The sequence below is a fragment of the Mixophyes fleayi genome, chromosome 11 (genome assembly GCF_038048845.1).
Source record: "Mixophyes fleayi isolate aMixFle1 chromosome 11, aMixFle1.hap1, whole genome shotgun sequence".
Lineage (NCBI taxonomy): Eukaryota > Metazoa > Chordata > Amphibia > Anura > Limnodynastidae > Mixophyes > Mixophyes fleayi.
Genome location: NC_134412.1, coordinates 2,285,176 through 2,303,073, shown reverse-complemented (window position 1 = coordinate 2,303,073; position 17,898 = coordinate 2,285,176). Strand labels below are relative to the sequence as shown.

Sequence of the window (17,898 nt, the reverse complement as noted above, 5' to 3'; positions counted from 1 at the left end):
TTGCATGAAGACCTAAGCTACAAAACTTCAACAGACCTAGAATAAAAGGTGGTATCTTCAAGGTTCTATCAAGTAACCTGTAGGGGATTTGAGACATAACATTTGGCTATGGCCGCAGTGGAAATCAAATTAGATACTTGAGAGCGCATTTGAATGTCCCAGACATGCCACCAGGGTCTGCTTATTTCCACGTGATCTTCTGTGGAGGGGCACCCTCCTGGGTGAAAGGATTGGCACTACCACAATATAAACAGAGGGTATTTTCACATTGTCAACTTAGTGTAAATTGGACTCCAAACACCCCTTATTTGCCTAGGGTCTTGTTCATTCAGAGTAATAGTTTCTGGTTGTGTTCTAGGGGATGAATAAAATGCACCACTGGGAGAGGGGGATGAGAATGAATTACAAATTGGGTGGGGGAGAATATACACAGGGGAGAGAGAAGAATTACAGGGTGAGGGGAGATCAGGGAAACCAAGGTGCAAGGCGGGGAAGGGTAGGATTGTTTGGACATTCCTGCAAACTACAATAATTGTCCTGACATTGGAAGGGGTCAGGTTATTTTTAATATTAAAAACACTTTTTTGATCATCCCTTTGAATAGAATTTGTTTTTATATCCCACATTAAATTCCAAATAATGCAGTTTTATATCGCCTCCTAAAATAATTCTGTATAGATCCAAGAGGCGCAATATTCAGAAGACATTGCCATTCTGATCGATACAAGCCACAGGAATCACTTTTTTTCCAAACCCAGAGAAAGCATATATATTTCCCAAAATGTTAAATTCTTCGGGGGAACCCAAGTGGGTTTTTTCCTCACCATACATAAATAGTATTTTTTTATTCTTCCATTAAATCCTTTCTCTTAGTCCATTGGGGGACACTGTGAAACAATGAGTATACTGTAGAGATCCTGGCATACAATTTACCAGCTCACCATAGCTCCTCCCCTTCAACACTCCTCTCCTGTAAGGCCTCAGTTTATGTTCAGCCAAGTCCCACAGAAAAAGAGAAAATTAGACTGAGAAACGAACAGAAAGGAGAGAACAACAACATCCTCCCAAACAAACAAAACCAAACATATCACATCAAAAGTAGATCCTAGAGCATCAAGGATGGGTGCACAGGGTCCCCTAATGGACTAAGAGAAATAGATTTAACACAAGTATAAAAATCTTATTTTCTCCTGCATTCATTGGGGGCTCCGAGTACATTGGGGACGTCCCAAAGCTGCCACCAAAGGTGAGAATGTTCAGAAGAATGCGTGAAGCACCTTTCTCCCACAACAGCAATTGAACGCATTGAACTTGTAGAATCTGGTAGAATCAGACGACCAGGTAACCACCAGACAGCTGCTCAGGCGAATTGCTAGGCCGCCCAGGAAGCACTCACCAACCAGCATAGTGAGCCCGAAGATTCTTAGGAACAGGCTGCCCTGCTCCACTACATCCATAACACATCTAACAATGGTAACATTAGATAGAGGCTAGCAAGCACTTTGTGCGCATCAGAGAGGATCAAAAGATCCTCAGTCCTATGTACATAAGTTTGCAAAGCTCTGACCACATCCAGAGAAGGAAGAGAGCCCTTGTCCTCAGAGCCGAGATAACAAGGTCTTGGTTAATGTGGAATCTGGACAACACCTTAGGTTGGAAAATTGGTTTTTCGGACCAAACCTCTCTCTATCCTCAATTCAACTTTTTTTGGGAAATTCCTTACATGAAAGACAGTCCAAGGGTTCAAAATTGAAATGCTGCAAAGCATTCAACACCAAGTTTAGATCCCAAGGAGCCGCTGGAACATAATGAGCTTGTACACGAAGCACACCCTGCAAGAACGTCTGCACGACAGGCATCAGAGCCAGTCTTATTTGAAAAAAGAACAAAAGAGCGGACTCCTGAACCTTAAGAGAGCTAAGGCAAAAAACTGCCATGATGGCCAGTGTTTTTTGGCCCACTGAAAGATCCTGTGTGTCTCTCGCATGATTAAATGGCTCCTGGTGCAGTTCTGGTGATTGAGGTATGCCACCGCCGTGGCATAGTCCGACTGTATCTTCACTGCCCTGCACCAAATGTTCCGCACTGACCAGAGCACAAAACACTGCTCATAGCTCCAACACAACGATTGGAAGCTTGGATTTCTCAACGTCCAAAGGCCCTGGACTCTGATGTGAAGACTTATCGGACGTGAAGACATACAGCTCCCCAATCCCTAAGGCTCGCATACGTTACCACCAAAGTCCAATTCCAGATTGAGAATGGGCAACCACTGCAGCGATTCTCTCTAAAATCTATACCATCTTGCCCAGTACCTTTATGCAGAAGTGTACTGAAGTCAGTCTGACAGACAACAGAGACCTTACCATCATTTGTAAGGCCTGAATCTTAACGGATGGCAAGAACACCGTTTCCGGGTGTTGAAAAGACCCAAAAAAGATCATCCGCTGGGATGAAGTCAATTTGGACTTCATGGGAGAGGGTTATACTCATCTGCAGCTCCACCAGTGCACAGTGAGACAACAGCAGCAGTGCTGAGCTCCCCTCGGTACTTCAGATCTCCTCTTGTAGCAGGGCATAGCTGTCTGCGCACTGTGTAATGCGGTGCCAACGGCGAGGAACTAGAGGACCGCAGGCGCGGCCCCACAATACAAAACAAGTAAAAAAAATAATAAAAAAATAGAAGGCTGACAAGCAGTCCCAGTTAAAAACAAGCACCACACTGCTTGTCATTTATACTAAATGAAGGCCTTACAGGAGAGGGTATAGATGGGCAGTGGCTACGGTGGACTGTTAAGCTGGATTCTCACACTATACCCCAAAGGTTCCCGGTGCCCCCAAATGGATGGCTGAGATATATAAACGGCCTATCTAGATAAACCTCACAACTTACCCATCGAATCTTCGTAAATAACGATCTTCCCATGTATAAAGGGATTGTGGGGAACCATAAGAACTGCCACCACCAGAAACCAAAACCTCTCTCCTCGGAGTTCTTATAAAAGCGGTCTCATCGAAAACACGGGTAGTGCCCGGAATGGTGCCAGGTTCATTATAATCCCTCCGAAAGTCTCGGTCCCCCATTTTGTTGACAGCATTATGCGCCTTTGCACTTTTAGTCTTCACAAGCCCGGCCACGTCTCCATCAAATCTCCTGTTCGGTAAAATGTCCACACTCTCAATGTATCCATATCTGGAGTAAACAAGGAAAAGTAAAAACAAAATAATTAGAACATTTCCAAAATCACACAATACATACTCGCTGGTCACATTCTCATTTCTGTATTAGGGGTGTAATGTCTCTCTAAATAAAAACCTTACCTTGGGTCATGATATTTTGAAGATTGAATAGAGTTTAACAGTATTCTATAAACATTCTTGTAGGATTCTTCTTTTTTAAATTTTCAACATATTTTACAAAGTTAATTTATTTGGAGACAAATACGCTAATGACCAATTAATAACTAACCTCATTAATTAACCACTTGCAAAGGTAATTTCCAGTTTAACCAAGATATATTATTCTTTTTCTGCTGCATTAGATGTATGTGTCCCTATATACTATTCACATACATACCATAGCAGACATCCTAGAGGTGAGACTTCAAATTTTACATTTCCTAAAACACGTAATGAAGAGTACTCCACACCCCATACTGTATATCTATTTGGGCAGCATCATCATTTATTTATATAGCGCCAGCAAATTCCGTAGCACTTTACATCTTCACTGATTTCATGTTACTGTACGTAAATTGTTTGTATCACGATCCCCTCAATGTACAGCGCAGAGTAATAATAATAATAATAATAGCATTGTCCCAAAACTGCTGTAACTAATTTGCCTTGGTTAGTATGGACTGGTTGGTGGAAATGTTACAGTATGGTTTTATTGCTAAGACTGGCCTTTTGTATTGTTTAAATGAAGCCAGGTGGGTAACAAAGCGACAAGACGGCGAAAGTCAGGTGATAACAGACTAAAAGCTTTGACTGGGATACCAATTACCATGCTGATGTAATTATCCTGACCTTTGTTATTTGCCATGTAGTCTGTGCTAATGTGGCTACCTCCAGCTTTAGCTGAGCCATTCCAGTGGATGGATATCTAACCCATGTCACCTGGGGGAGGTAAGGGTCTGCAAAAAATGTCCACAGATAGGGGTTTGTCAATTCTCATGGGGTCCTGGGATGGGGTTTAAATGAGCTTGTCCTGAAAGAGGGTGTGTTCGATTTGGAGAAAGACAGGAACTAGCAGCAATACCCTGATCGGAGTAATTTAACCCTTGACTGGACTCTATCATATTGGACATTAACATCTTTACTGGACTTGTTACCCTCCTATTGTTCCTGCTTTACTACCTTGTTCCAAAATAAAATATTGTTGGGAGTATTTCTGTGTCAGTACTGTGATCTGAAGAAACCCTATCTTCAAACAAGCGCCGATAGGACGAATCGTGTACATCTACAATATGACAGAAGAATGCATTACCACTAAGGACAGATGATCTGGAAGCCAGGACCCGGCTCTCACCAAAACCTTCACACACCAGCAATTTCCAACATCATGTATCAGGGAAAATTCATTGTTTAACTCAACCAGGGCAGATTATTTTTTATTGGAAAACAAATATTTGCGCTCAGAGGTATCGAGCTGAAAACTGGTGAATGTGCAGCTATCCAGCTATATCGCACAGGTAGTTTGTCGGAGGCAGCCGATATGTTCACTGTCCAGAAATATATTCAATGTCAGTAATGGATTCATCAGAACGGAGGTCACTAGTGGCAGGTGGGCTTCCGTTTGATCAAAAAGCGATAATATTATTGTCTGTTGAATTCAAATGTAATACCATATATTGATGCTGTAGTTTATTTATTTTTTATAGCTAAAAGTACCTTAATATTGTATGCATCCCCCAGCCCCATGTTTTGCAAGGCAGTGTAGACATCTTCCACTTAATATAAAGGGTTGTACATTTTAAGATAAGCAACCGAAACCTTAGTCTCGACCAATCATGACAAACAAGGCAGATGGTTTATTGATCACTTCTACTGCCTCTAAGCCAAACCAGCCACTCACCAACTACGTGTCAAGTGCGCAACAACATAGCTGTAGGAAGAGAGTCGCTGCCACCACCAGGCTCAGTCACCGGCACCTGGACCTACTTGCTTCTGGCCGTGTAACTGCTGCAGTGCCTTTTTGCTGGTTACTCTGTTTAGGTCCTCTTGACAACGGCTTTGGATCAGGAGTGCAGGGTAGCGGCAGATTGTTGGGCTCAGCATAGGAACAGGGATGGATTAGAGTGTAGATCTGTAGGTCACAGGAATACAGCAGGTATAGGCGTCTTACAGGAATAGAGCAGGATCTCTACTAGCAGGGATGTAAATTGCTCAGAAATAGCTCTGAAAGATTTGTTACATACAACACTTGAAGATATTGACTTATACCAACATTGGGCTGTTTACCGGTTATATAGTTTCACACACACATACTGGCAGTGGGTAATCCAGCCCCATGTCCTATTACCCAGTCTCAACTGATCCTCCAACCTAAAACATGGATCAATTAGGCTCATGATCTTCATTTGACATTATACTCAGTGACGGACTACACACTACCAGCGTATGGGGGAGGGTGTTCGCCTCAGCCCCCTCTTCACCCTGGCTCTTCTGTCCAGGCTGGGAGATTTAATCTGATCTCCCACCCAAACTAACTCCAGGGTCTAGCTCCGCGTGCAAGCCAAAAACCTCTCGAGCATGTTGGTAGCCAGAACCAAGGGCAGCAGTCTCTTTGCTGCCACACCTGAAGACATATGGGCTCCATTGCGGAGCTTTACCTCCCGGGACTCTCAGGTGCCAATGTGTCTCGTTTATTTATTAAAAGCTCCTCTTGTGCCACTCTGAAGGCACCGTCCAGGATTTGCTTCATTTCCCGCCAGAGTTAATACATTTAAATTATTTTCCACAGTGTAGAAAAATGTTAAACCAAAAATAATGTCCATTTTAGAAGCCGGTAAAAAAATTCCCATCATTAGCAATCAAAATATAGAACACTGCTGGAGAAGGACTCTTCATGGGATTAGAGCAGGGGAGTTGTAGTAAGGCAGAGCGGTTGGCCATCGTCAGCCAAGATCAGGGATGGGAGAGAACAGGTTCTACAGAACCAGGAAGCATTCTGGAAGTCCCTGGAGACACAACACCACACCAGAGTTCTGAAAAGTAAACTCTTGTCCCATGATCTGACTGCCAGCCTCCTTGCACCAAAATTGGCTTGGAGATGGAGCTAGACCCCTGTGACAAAGACCTGGAGGACAGTTTGAGTGTGAGATTTAAAGATAAAACCAGAGCCAAGAGGGGACCTGCTGTCGAACAATAGAATATTTCATGCAGTCGTTCACATGTATCAGTATTGCTTTCTACTACCATGAATTTATGTCTGTGCTACATATTTCATAACTTACAACACTGCTTCAATTAATAATTGCTGAGGACACTACAGGATTTTAGATGTTTACAACCTATAATCTATCAAATTACTTATTTTGAGAAAAATGGAAATTAGAAATAAGTGTGGTCAGTCAGCCTGTCTAGGGTAATTGACCACAACCATCCACAGTAAAGTATGAGTTCAGGGCTGGGGTATGAACTGAGGATTTGTTTGAACTATTAGCCTATTATCAGGACAGATAACAGTGATGTATGAGCTGTACAGACCTAGATGCAGCGATTCCTATTGTTCTATTTATAATTTACATTCCACTTGCTGCAAAACAGCAGCAGGTCTCACGGTAAAGACTTTTTTTCTTCGAAAAGTAAATTACAAGAAAAATGCTTTTTTTGTGGAGATGTTTTTCCACCAGAGATTTGACCACTGCCATTTAGGCCTGTCCTTTGCTGTCCGACATAGAATCATACGAAGGAATCATCTACTGGGTTTGACAAGATGTAAGATGTTCGTGCATCTAAAACATCACTGTGGTGACAATATCCATCTTATTATTCAATGCTTCTCAGGTTCTGCTGATACTGTGCCAAAAAATCATTTTATGTTTAGATTGTCTTCAGCATTAAGAGGATGGAGGCCAAATGAAGAGAGACGGGAGGATGCTTAGTGATACAGATATGACAGACACATCAATACAACTGGTATAAAGAGAGTAACAGAAGAGTAACAGAAGAGTAACAGAAGAGTAACAGAAGAGTAACAGAAGAGTAACAGAAGAGTAACAGAAGAGTAACAGAAGAGTAACAGAAGAGTAACAGAAGAGGAAGCGAGTAAGGCTCAGGAGACTAAGTTCTGACAAAGCTCTTGCTGTATCTATTAGTGCTACATTCTATAGGGGTTAGTAGAAATACAGGAGGACTTTGGGTTAGGAGAAGGGCGGAATATATACAGGGCAGCACATACCAACCTTTTCCGAGTGAGGAAACACGACCTACAATCCCAATTAAATCTAGGGAGTGATTTGAGAACATAACTTCCCCAATTTGGTCCCTTTTTTAGGGTACATCCACCTTCTCAATGAGGCAAAAAGGACAAAGGGTTTCAAATAAACCCACTTACACCTCTCTCTAACCCACAAAATTTTCATATCCTCACAGTTCCAGGGCATTGTCAAACTTTTTAAACATTCATTTATCATAAGCTATTTTTTATATCTATCCCTATACTTTTATATATTATGCTGAACAGAGGTTAGATGCTCTATTGGCATTCTGTTTTGAGACCGATCGGGTCATGACCCTGGAGAATCGAGAAAGGGGAACTGCTTGGATTTGAGCAGTTGTAACGCAAATTCCCCCTTGGGTAGTGGAGAGCAGCGACACAGGACCCCTGCCCTGTAGTAAATCCTAACATTGCACTGGCCCATGGTTAACCCAAGGAAAAACACATCACGCCCAAGCTAAGAGCTCCAGCTGTAGCAGGAGCAGGGGGTGGGCGCAGAGCGTGTGTACATGGGGAGAACACACACTCCAGTTATGGAGAACAGTAGAACATAATCCTTAAGCCAGGACGGGGAATGAATTACCTCCTGCCAACAGGTATGTGTAAAATAGCCCTATGAACTCAATTAATTGATCTGACATTGTTATTTTTAATATTAAATACTATTCCTTGTTTCAATCATCCTTAAGTCCATTGTTCCGGGGGTGTTTCATATTCCATTCCAAATAACATTGTTTTATATCACCCAGTAATAGTAACTGCAAATATAATCCCAGCGGACGCAATCGGTGTAGATCCAAGATGCATAATCTTCAGTCTTCAGAAGCCATTTCCATTGTGATGAATTCACAATCCAGAGAATATCAGATATGTCCCATTGTGGTTAACAATCCATGTCCAAGGCCAATTCCATTAATTACCTGTACATAACGCCCAGCGGTACCATGTAATTCCAAGGATACATCCACAAGGACCGCAGTACTAGCCCATAGAGGACAATCCATGTGAAGAAATACCATACTTCAGTTCACAGAAAATCAGGACATACATCCAGCCAGCTATAGGAAGACTCCTTTACGGATCAACAAGATCCCAGCCACAGGAATCACTTGTTTCCAAACCCAATAGGAAGCATATAGATTTCCCAAAATGTTAAATCCATCGGGGGGAACCTAAGAGAGTTTTGTTTTTTTTCTCACCATATAAAATACAAAATACCTGCCTAGAGAAACCTTACAACTTACCCATCAAGTCTCCGCTCATAACGTCCTTCCCGTGTATGAAGTGTTTGTGGAGGACCATAAGTAGGCCCACCACCACCTCCTCTGAACCCAGAAACCTCTCTACTACGAGAGGTTATGGAAACTGCCTCATCCAAAACACGGACAGCGCCCCGTTCGTTATAATCCGTCCGAAGGTCTCGGTCCCCCATTTTGTTGACAGCATTATGCGCCTTCTGTGCACTTTTGACATCCACAAAATCCACAAAAGCTGCCACGCCACCATCAGTTCCCCTTTTAGGTAAAATTTTGACACTCTCAATGCGTCCATATCTGGAGTAAACAAAAGACAAGGAAGAACATATAGAAGAATTAGAGCATTTCTTAAATCACATGCTGCTATCAGCTCACGCTTGGATTTTTTTTTGGAGAAGTTAGATGTTTCTATCAAAATGACAGGCAGACTTTTCCTGTTCATATTTGGAAGATTTGTAAAACAGAGGAGTGTAGAAGAATTACCAATAAGGACAGAAGAGCTTGAAACCAGGACCCAGCCTTCAACAAAAACAATCACACACACAGCAATTTAAAACATTGTGGGGCGTATTCAATTGTGAGCGTTAACGGTGAAAAACGAGCGCTCGAAAAATATTCGCACGAAAAGCGTTAATACGGTAGTTTACTCGCGGAATTTCAGCTCGCAGCTCAGGGAGCAGCAAGCTGAAATTCCGCGAGTAGTTACCATATTAACGCTAAGATTTTTCGAGCGCTCGTTTGTTAGCAATAACGCTAACAATTGAATACGCCCCTGTGAATCAGGAAAATATCGTTGTTGCTTTGACTAAACCAGGGCAGATTACTTACACTGATAAATATTTACACTCAGAAGTATTAGGCTGAAAACTGGTGGAAGAGCAGCTATCCAGCTGGTAGTTTGCAGGAGGCTGAGCAGTAATGGGTTCACCAGAAGGGAGGTCACTAGTAGCAGATGGGCTTCCAATTCATCAAACGGCAACACTAAAACTCAATTTGGAATCCAAATATACCATATTGTTTCCTTAATCCTTTTGTTGTGCTTTTTTTTTTATACCTAGGATGACCTTAACATTTTATGTATACTCCAGCCCTGTTTTCTCCAAGGCACTGTAGATCTCTTCCATTTAACAGTAAAGGGTGGTGTATGTGTTTTTGCACATTTTAAGATACGCAACTGAAACTTTAGTCTCCAGCAGCTGGATTAGCAAATAGTCTGTGCCCACACCTCTATACTCCCGATACGACTTATTCTCTTGTTGTTACAGTGCAAAAACAGTCATAGATCTTGGGTACATATTATTCCACTATTTAGTGCATAAAAACATAGAATATGACGGCAGATAAGAACCACTTAGCCTATCTAGTCTGCCTGTTTTTTAACCTATGGTAATCTCAAACCCTATTTGATCCTTCGTTCTTTAGAAGGATATCCTTATGTTTATCCCAAGCATGTTTAAATTGTATTAGTCTCTACCACCTCTGATGGGGCGTAATTTCCTCTGAACCTACTTCCCCCAGTGTCAGTGCATGTGTTACGAGCCGCGGCGGCTCTGGGCACCGCCGCGACTCGCTCCCGTCTGCTGCTGGACACCCCGGCCGTCGTTATGACGACCGGGACGTCATTTCCGCTTTACCCCCCGACCGTTGGCAAGGCAACGGTCGGAACGCTTCCTTGTGTAGCGCCGCGTCCCGGCATCCAGGGCAGCCGGGCGCGTGCGCAAACTAAATAGAAACAGCTGGCCACTTACTCCTGGGCCTCTGGCACTTCCTATTGGCAAGTACTTGTATTTAAGGCAGGGAGGGGCAATCCTTCCCTGCCGGTTATAGTATCTGCTTCTGCTGACTAGCCTGCTCGTGTTCCTGGTTGCTGTACCTTTGTTGGATTGATTCTTCGTTGCTGACCTTCTGCCTGATTCCTGACTCCGTTTTGATTGCCTGTGCCCTTTTGACCCTTTGCCTGGATTTCTACACTGCTGATTTGCCTGTGCCCTCTGACTCCGGTTCGTGTCCTGGATATTCTCTCTGCTGCCTGCCTTGACCCTTGCCTGACCTCACTCTGCTATTTCTCCCATCTGCTATCACTGGGTTCTCCCCAGTCTGCGCACAATACACGACCCTCAGCTGTCTGCGGCCAAGTCTGTCCCCACCACTAGGGGCTCCAGTGAAAACCAGACTTCTGAGCAGACTCCGGGTTTTGTGTTGCTGGCTGTGGGGGTTCCTAACATGTCCTTGTGTTCTAATACTTCTCTTCCTTTGTAGAATGTTTCCCTCCTACACCTTGTTAAAACCCTGGATATATTTGAAAGTTTCTATCATGTCCCCCTTTCCCTTCTCTGCTTCAAACTATACATATAAAATCTTTTAGTCTCTCCAGGTAAGTTTTGTGCCGTAGGCCATGCACCATTTTACTTGCCCTTCTTTGTACAGTCTGTAATGTATTTATATCCTTCTGGAGATACGGCCTCCAGAACTGAACACAGTATCTAGATGAGGCCGTACCAATGACCTATACAGTGGTATTATTACTTTTTTTTACTATTACATTTCCTCCTCAGTAGTTCCCATTATAGTGCCATTAATACTGTATTTAGCCTTTGGGTTTTTGAGACCCACGTGCATGATTTTGCATTTTTTGGCATTAAACTGTAGTTACCACTCATGACCATTCCTCGAGTCTACTTAGATCATCAATCATTTGTTTTACCCCTCTTGGTGGGTCTACCCTGTTGCATATCTTTGTGTCATCTGCAAAAAGGCATAATTTCCCTTCAATACCATTTACAATGTCACCAATAAAGATATTGAACAGCACTGGTCCAAGTACAGATCCTTGGGGTGCTCCACCGGTGACCTTTCCCTCCTGTGAGTGCACTCCATTTACTAAAGGGGACTACATTTGCTCTTTTCCAGTCCTCTGTTAACTGTTCTTCAATGGTGGATTTCAAAAAGATTATTTTCTAGAAAGAGGTTATCCAAAAAATGTAAAAAAAAATAGAGACAGACTTCGAGAAAACTTTGAAGGAATCCAGAGAGTTGTCTTCTAGATATTCTTACCTCATAGAATTCCAAATGTTAAGAAAAGCATTATAGTATTTTAAAACATAAAACTTCATTGAGGGAAAATTTACCAGAATTTCCTATAGTGACATTCAAGAAAGACAAAAGTATAAAAAACAGGATGTCAGCTATTTTTTTTTTTTTTTTTTAAAGGTTCCACAATTATTCCTAGGGACTATGGAGCCCTGTTCTAAATCTACAGGTGATGGATGCTATAAATGTAGTAGCTTTATTTTGGATACAATTTGTGAATTCTCTTCGTATGTTGACAAGAGAAACCTTTGTGATTAAGATTTGTATAAATCGTGATACTAGAGAACGTTATTTGAAGACCAAATAGATGGGTCGCACTATTAGAAAGCTTAAATGTAATTTCCTGTAGCATTGTAATTATCATTAAGAAATGGACTACACATAGCATCCCCTGACATGTCATCGACGTCTGTCATGGTGGCAACCCACAACATCAAAAAGTAACTGGTATAGAAACTGGTCCACCTACAATTAGAAATGGTGACAGATTCAGACAACTCTGCAAACCTGAAGCTTTCTGGAGCTTTAGACTGAGACCATTATAGCTTAAAGGAAGCAATGAAAATATAGATGTTGGCAGTATGGAATGTGTTTTACTGATTCTATCCTATTAAGATGTTGTGGTCTCCATCACATAAAAGATGGACAGTGTGATTTGTTAATGTACATATTAATATAAGTTTTCTTTACTTTTTTTATATACTATTGGTTAATTATATTATTTTTTAGCTTTAGTACCTGATGTTGCTGGTGTATTCAACCACTGCGTTTTAAGAGTTTGCTTTCTTATTATAGACATACAGCATTATACTGGATATTGGTGGTGGGGGTAAGGGTCAACCTACTGCCACAATACCGGGGGAGGGGGGAACAAAGGTCACCCCTACATTATACAAGGTAAGAGACACCCCCAAGCACATTATCTGGGTGAACGTGAATGGGGTGGTACTAGGCACAGTACTGCGGGGAGTGAATTGAGTGATCCCATTGATCACCCAATTCACCAACTCAGGGCAGGAATGAGAAGGTCCAATGGTAAAGTATCCGGCGAAAAGAATGAGAGTTTCCACACAATAGTATTGGGTGGAAGGAATGGGAAAGTCCCAGGCATAACATGGGGCAGAGGGATGAGGATCCTGGGTAAGGGGAAATGAGATTGTGTCTGGTACATTATGGGGGAAAATGAAGGGTCCCAGGCACAATATTGATGGGAGTGTAAATGAGGGGTTTTCCAGTCACAGTACTGGAGGGAATCAGGGATCCCAGGCACAGTATTAGGGGGAATGCAGGCACAGTATTGGGATGGGATGGGGGGTAAGGGTCACCCCCAGGCACAACATAGGGGGGTCCCTGGTATAGTATTCAGCTAAGGGTCTCCCCCAGGCACACTATTAGGGTCCCAGGTAGAGTACTGGGGTAAGGGTCTCACCCAGGCACAGTATGGGGAGGTCTCAGGTACAGTGTTAGGGGGAATGCAGACAGTATTGGGATGTGGGTAAGGGTCACTCCCAGGCACAGCATGGGGGGGTCCCTACGTACAGTATTCGACTAATGGTCTCCCCCAGGCACAGTATTCAGGTCCAAGGCACAGTATTGGGGTAAAGGTTACCAGATACAGTATGTAGGGTCTCAGGTACAGTATTAGGGTAAGGGTCGTCCCTAGGTACAGTATTGAGGGTCCCAGGTAGAGTATTATGTAAAGTGTCGCCCCCAGGCGCAGTATTGGGGTAAGGGGTGGTCCTAGGTACAGTATTGGGGTAAGGGTCACCCCCATGTACAGTATTGGGTGTCCCAGGTACAATATTAGGGTAAGGGTCACCCCCATGTACACTATTAAGATCACCCCTTGGTACTGTATTAGGATCATTCATAGATAAAGTATTAGGGGTCCCTGGTACAGTATAGGGCTAAGGGTCACCTCCAGGTACAGTAGGGGGATGTCAGGTACAGTATTTGGGTAAGGGTCTCCCCCTAGCACAGTATTGGGGAAAGGGTCGCACCCAGGTACAGTATTAGGATAAGAGGTGGCCCCAGGGCCCCCAGGCACAGTATTATGGTATAAGCTGGCCCCAGGTGCCCCCAGGTACAGAGGTATGGTAAAGGGTCGCCCCCAGGTACAGTATTAGGGTAAAGGGTGGCCCCAGGGCCCCCCCAGGCACAGTATTATGGTAAGGGGTGGCCCCAGGCACAGTATTATGGTAAGGGGTGGCCCCAGGCACAGTATTATGGTAAGGGGTGGCCCCAGAGGCCCCCAGGCACAATATTATGGTATAGGGTGGCCCCAGAGGCCCCCAGGTACAGTATTAGGGTAAGGGGTGGCCCCAGGGCCCCCCCAGGCACAGTATTATGGTATAGGGTGGCCCCAGGGGCCCCAGGTACAGTATTAGGGTAAGGGGTGGCCCCAGGGGCCCCCAGGCGGGGAGGCAGCAGCGCGGGCCCCGGCCACATCCAGGCCCCGGCAGGTAGGTGATAATCCGTCACTCACCGTTTGAAATGCTCGATAATCTTGTCATCCCGCACGTTCTCGGGCAGGTTCCCCACCCACAGGTGCCTGGTTTCCCGGACCATGCTGGTCGGTGTCCCGGCTCATGCAGACGGAGGGAGGGGGAGGTGGGCCGCTGAGCCCAGCATTGGCGGGCGGGGTTCCTGTCACACACACAGCGGATTGTCGGTATCGGTCTCCGTCTCTCGGTCTCCGCCGTGTCCCGGTCACACACTCACATCCAGCCCTCGGCGCCGACACCGGCTCTGCGCATGCGCGGCGGCCACTGAGGTGAATGGGGAGCTGAGGGGGTGGAGGAGGGCGTGGCCGCTACGCGCCTGCGCGGTGAGCTCAGTTCCCAGTCTGCGCAGATGCCATCGGTTGGCTCCCTTCGTTGCGCATGCGCATTGACATTTGGCTGTGAGAGTTGGGGGGAGGCTGTGAGCTGGGAAAAATACAGAGGAGAGGGCTGAGAACAGGGGGTGGGTGATATATGGAGCAGGCAGACACATTATACAGGGGACTGAGTGCTGTACTACAGCTTTACTCTATATACAGTCTATACACTCTATATACAGTATATCATGTATATACACACATTATATCATTTGACAGGATGGACCCCCTATGCCCCCTGTCTGTTGCTGGGGATCGCTCCCAAATTGTGCCCACAGTAGGAGGAGCCTGCTGCCACCACTAGGCTTCTTAGTTTCCTTCTGGGTAACTCTCGCTGCTAGTGTACCCCCTTACTAGTACACCTGGGCTGGTACCCCTGACCTCTTGTCTTCAGATCAGGGTTGCTGTGGATGGTTCCACCTGGTCTATCACTCCGGCCAGAGCTGCAGGTAGCGGGCAGAGTGTTGGTACTGGATGCTGGATCCAACCACAGAACAACCGGTTAACGGATTAGATTTGGGTCTAATATGTGGTCACAGGAATTACAGCAGGTAAGTAGTCGTCAAAGCTGGATCTTGAAGCAGTGATGTTTTATTAGCTCAAGTGTCCTATTAAAGACAGTTACATACACTAGTTTGAGGTACTAGCAATCTTTCTAGAAGTTACAGATGGAATAATACAGAACATGGTCAAACAGTGCTCTTTTTGTACAGTTTCTGACTCATATCTTTGCAGCCCCCTTGTATGACCAGCCACCAAAGAGTCTGAAATATTCCATTGAAAGGTTAGCATCAGGATGCAATATGTTCTCTAAACCTGGATTTTAAAATGACGAAAGGCCACAACATGACAAGCCCCCCCAGCACAACGTGACAAGCCCCCCAGCACAACGTGGCATGCGCCCCCAGTACAACGTGACAAGCCCCTCCAGCACAACGTGGCATGCGCCCCCAGCACAACATGACAAGCCCCCCAGCACAACGTGGCATGCCCCCCAGCACAACATGACAAGCCCCCCAGCACAACGTGACAAGCCCCCCAGCACAACGTGACAAGCCCCCCAGCACAACGTGGCATGCCCCCCCAGCACAACGTGACATGCCCCCCAGCACAACGTGACATGCCCCCCCAGCACAATGTAATTACCCCACTACACTGACCTGTGTAAATGTTTTATTCCCTTTGTTCCTCAAACCTATTTTACAATTGGTTATATTTTCCCTTTTAAATGATCAGATATTCATTGTAAGTCATATTTTCTATTGCTTGTCCTGACATAATAAAGGTGCTCAGTGGCTTATCCCCATTTACACCGGTGTCAGACAAGCTCCTCCTGGGAGTTATTAGATAGGACAACTCTACCTTTCCTCTCCTGATCTCTCTCCCTCCCTTCTCTCCAGGGTATCCGCATGCCTCTCTGCCATCTCCTCCTGGATTTCCTCTAGATTTCTTAAACTCAATCTTGCTAAAACTGAACTCATTGTCTTTCCTCCCTCTCGTACCTCCTTCCCCTCTGACCTCTCTATCAATGTTGACAACTCATCTATCTCCCCTGTTCCCCAACTCCGCTGCCTAGGTGTCATCCTCGACTCCTCTCTCTCCTTTGCCCCTCACATTCACTCTCTCGCCAAATCCTGCCGTTTCCAGCTTCGCAACATTGCCCGCATTCGGCCCTTCCTCTCCCAGGATGCCACCAAATCTCTCGTCCACTCTCTGATTATCTCCCGCTTGGACTACTGCAACCTTCTCCTTATCGGCCTCCCCCTCTCTCATCTCGCTCCCCTTAGATCTGTACTTAACGCCGCTGCTAGGCTTATTTTCCTCTCTCGCCGTTCCACCTCTGTCTCCCCACTCTACCAAGCCCTTCACTGGCTCCCCTTCCCCTACAGAATCCTTTTCAAGCTCCTCACTCTGACTTACAAGGCCCTCGCCAACTCCACTGCTCCCTACATCTCTAACCTTATCTCTATTCACACTCCCTCCCGCCCACTGCGATCGTCCAATGATCGTCGCCTCTCTTCCCCTCTGATTACCTCCTCTCACGCACGTATCCAAGACTTCTCCCGCGCCGCTCCCCTCCATTGGAACAAGCTCCCCCGCTCCATCTGAACTTCCCCTAATCTGTCCTCTTTCAAACGAACATTAAAACCCACCTTTTCCTTAAAGCCTTCCAGTCTCATGCCTAAAATCCCACCGGTCGGCTTCCTCTCTTCTCATCCCTTCTTCCCTTCTCCCCCTTCCTCGACTCCGTCTCCGTCTCTCCGTCTCATCCATGTGTCTGTCTGTCTTCCCCTCCCTTTAGATAGCTCGCTCCTTTGAGCAGGGCTCTCCTACCTCCTGTTTCCATCACTTTTAACTGCGCTCTCCAGCTACTCAGCTCACCTCCTCTCAGTCCCTCTGCCCTCTGTCTCCTCTCGCTTCTCTCCGCTCCCCTCAGTGACTCTCAACCTGTCATTTGTGCCCACCCTCTTGGGCCATAGTTACCTGCCTGTACTCACTTTTCCCCTCCCTCCCTCTCTTTCATGCTGTGCCTGAGCCCCCAGAGTTATAGTGCTTACTGTTACTTGTACTGTGCTGTTTCACCTTGTACTGTGCCATTGTTTGTCCTTGTACGGCGCTACGGATACTTTGTGGCGCCCTATAAATAAAAATGAATAATAATAATAATAATAATAGGATATTCCCAGGTTGGTTACTGAGAGGACTACGTATCCCGTCAGCCCTACGATTGCTAATCTGTATAAGGCCCATAAAATAAAACGGTATATATTCTACCCACCATCTGTACTGAAAAAGAATATAAAATGTCACTGTATAGAGCAGTTATTCCCGGTGAAACTGGCAGATCACCAAACTGTGAAAATCAGTCTCGTCGTGAAGGGATAAAGCCTCTGGATATGAAGGGGTTAAGGCATAAATGATGCTGGAATGAGCAGTAATTTAGGAGATAAATGTAAAGTTTACAGTAAGTGACGGGGACGGTGTTGTAGCGATACAGACAGGGCGTTGTAATGACTAGTACTCCATCCACCTTGTACCTTTCCATATCGCTCTTCCTGGGGAGGTCCAATAAGCAGAAGGTGGACGTGTACCTACGTATGCACCAGATAGATGGAGGCGTTTATACAGATAGAAATGCTTTTCATGGACACATTTCTTCCTGTACGGAAAAGAGATTTATTACAGCAAAATATGACATTTTTTCAGTTTGTTATTTGACATCACAAATA

At 44.9% G+C, this 17,898-nt stretch overlaps 1 protein-coding gene across 6 annotated transcripts in view; it reads right to left on the bottom strand.

Moving 5' to 3' along the window:
• Nucleotides 1-14,567, bottom strand: part of LOC142106970 (msx2-interacting protein-like) — a 38,304-nt gene extending 23,737 nt beyond the window's left edge. For 2 of the 6 annotated variants that reach the window (XM_075190049.1, XM_075190050.1), the window contains exons 1-3: nucleotides 14,276-14,567; nucleotides 8,689-8,997; nucleotides 2,894-3,193 (exon numbers count right to left, since the gene is read on the bottom strand). In XM_075190049.1, coding sequence (XP_075046150.1) covers nucleotides 2,894-3,193; nucleotides 8,689-8,997; nucleotides 14,276-14,358 — 692 coding nt within the window. In that variant the 5' untranslated portion in view covers nucleotides 14,359-14,567. Of the gene's footprint in view, nucleotides 1-2,893; nucleotides 3,194-5,077; nucleotides 5,309-8,688; nucleotides 8,998-14,275 lie in introns of those variants that run through there. The other 4 variants (XM_075190053.1, XM_075190051.1, XM_075190052.1 and 1 more) reach the window with 4 other exon arrangements.
• Nucleotides 14,568-17,898: the final 3,331 nt, after the last annotated feature.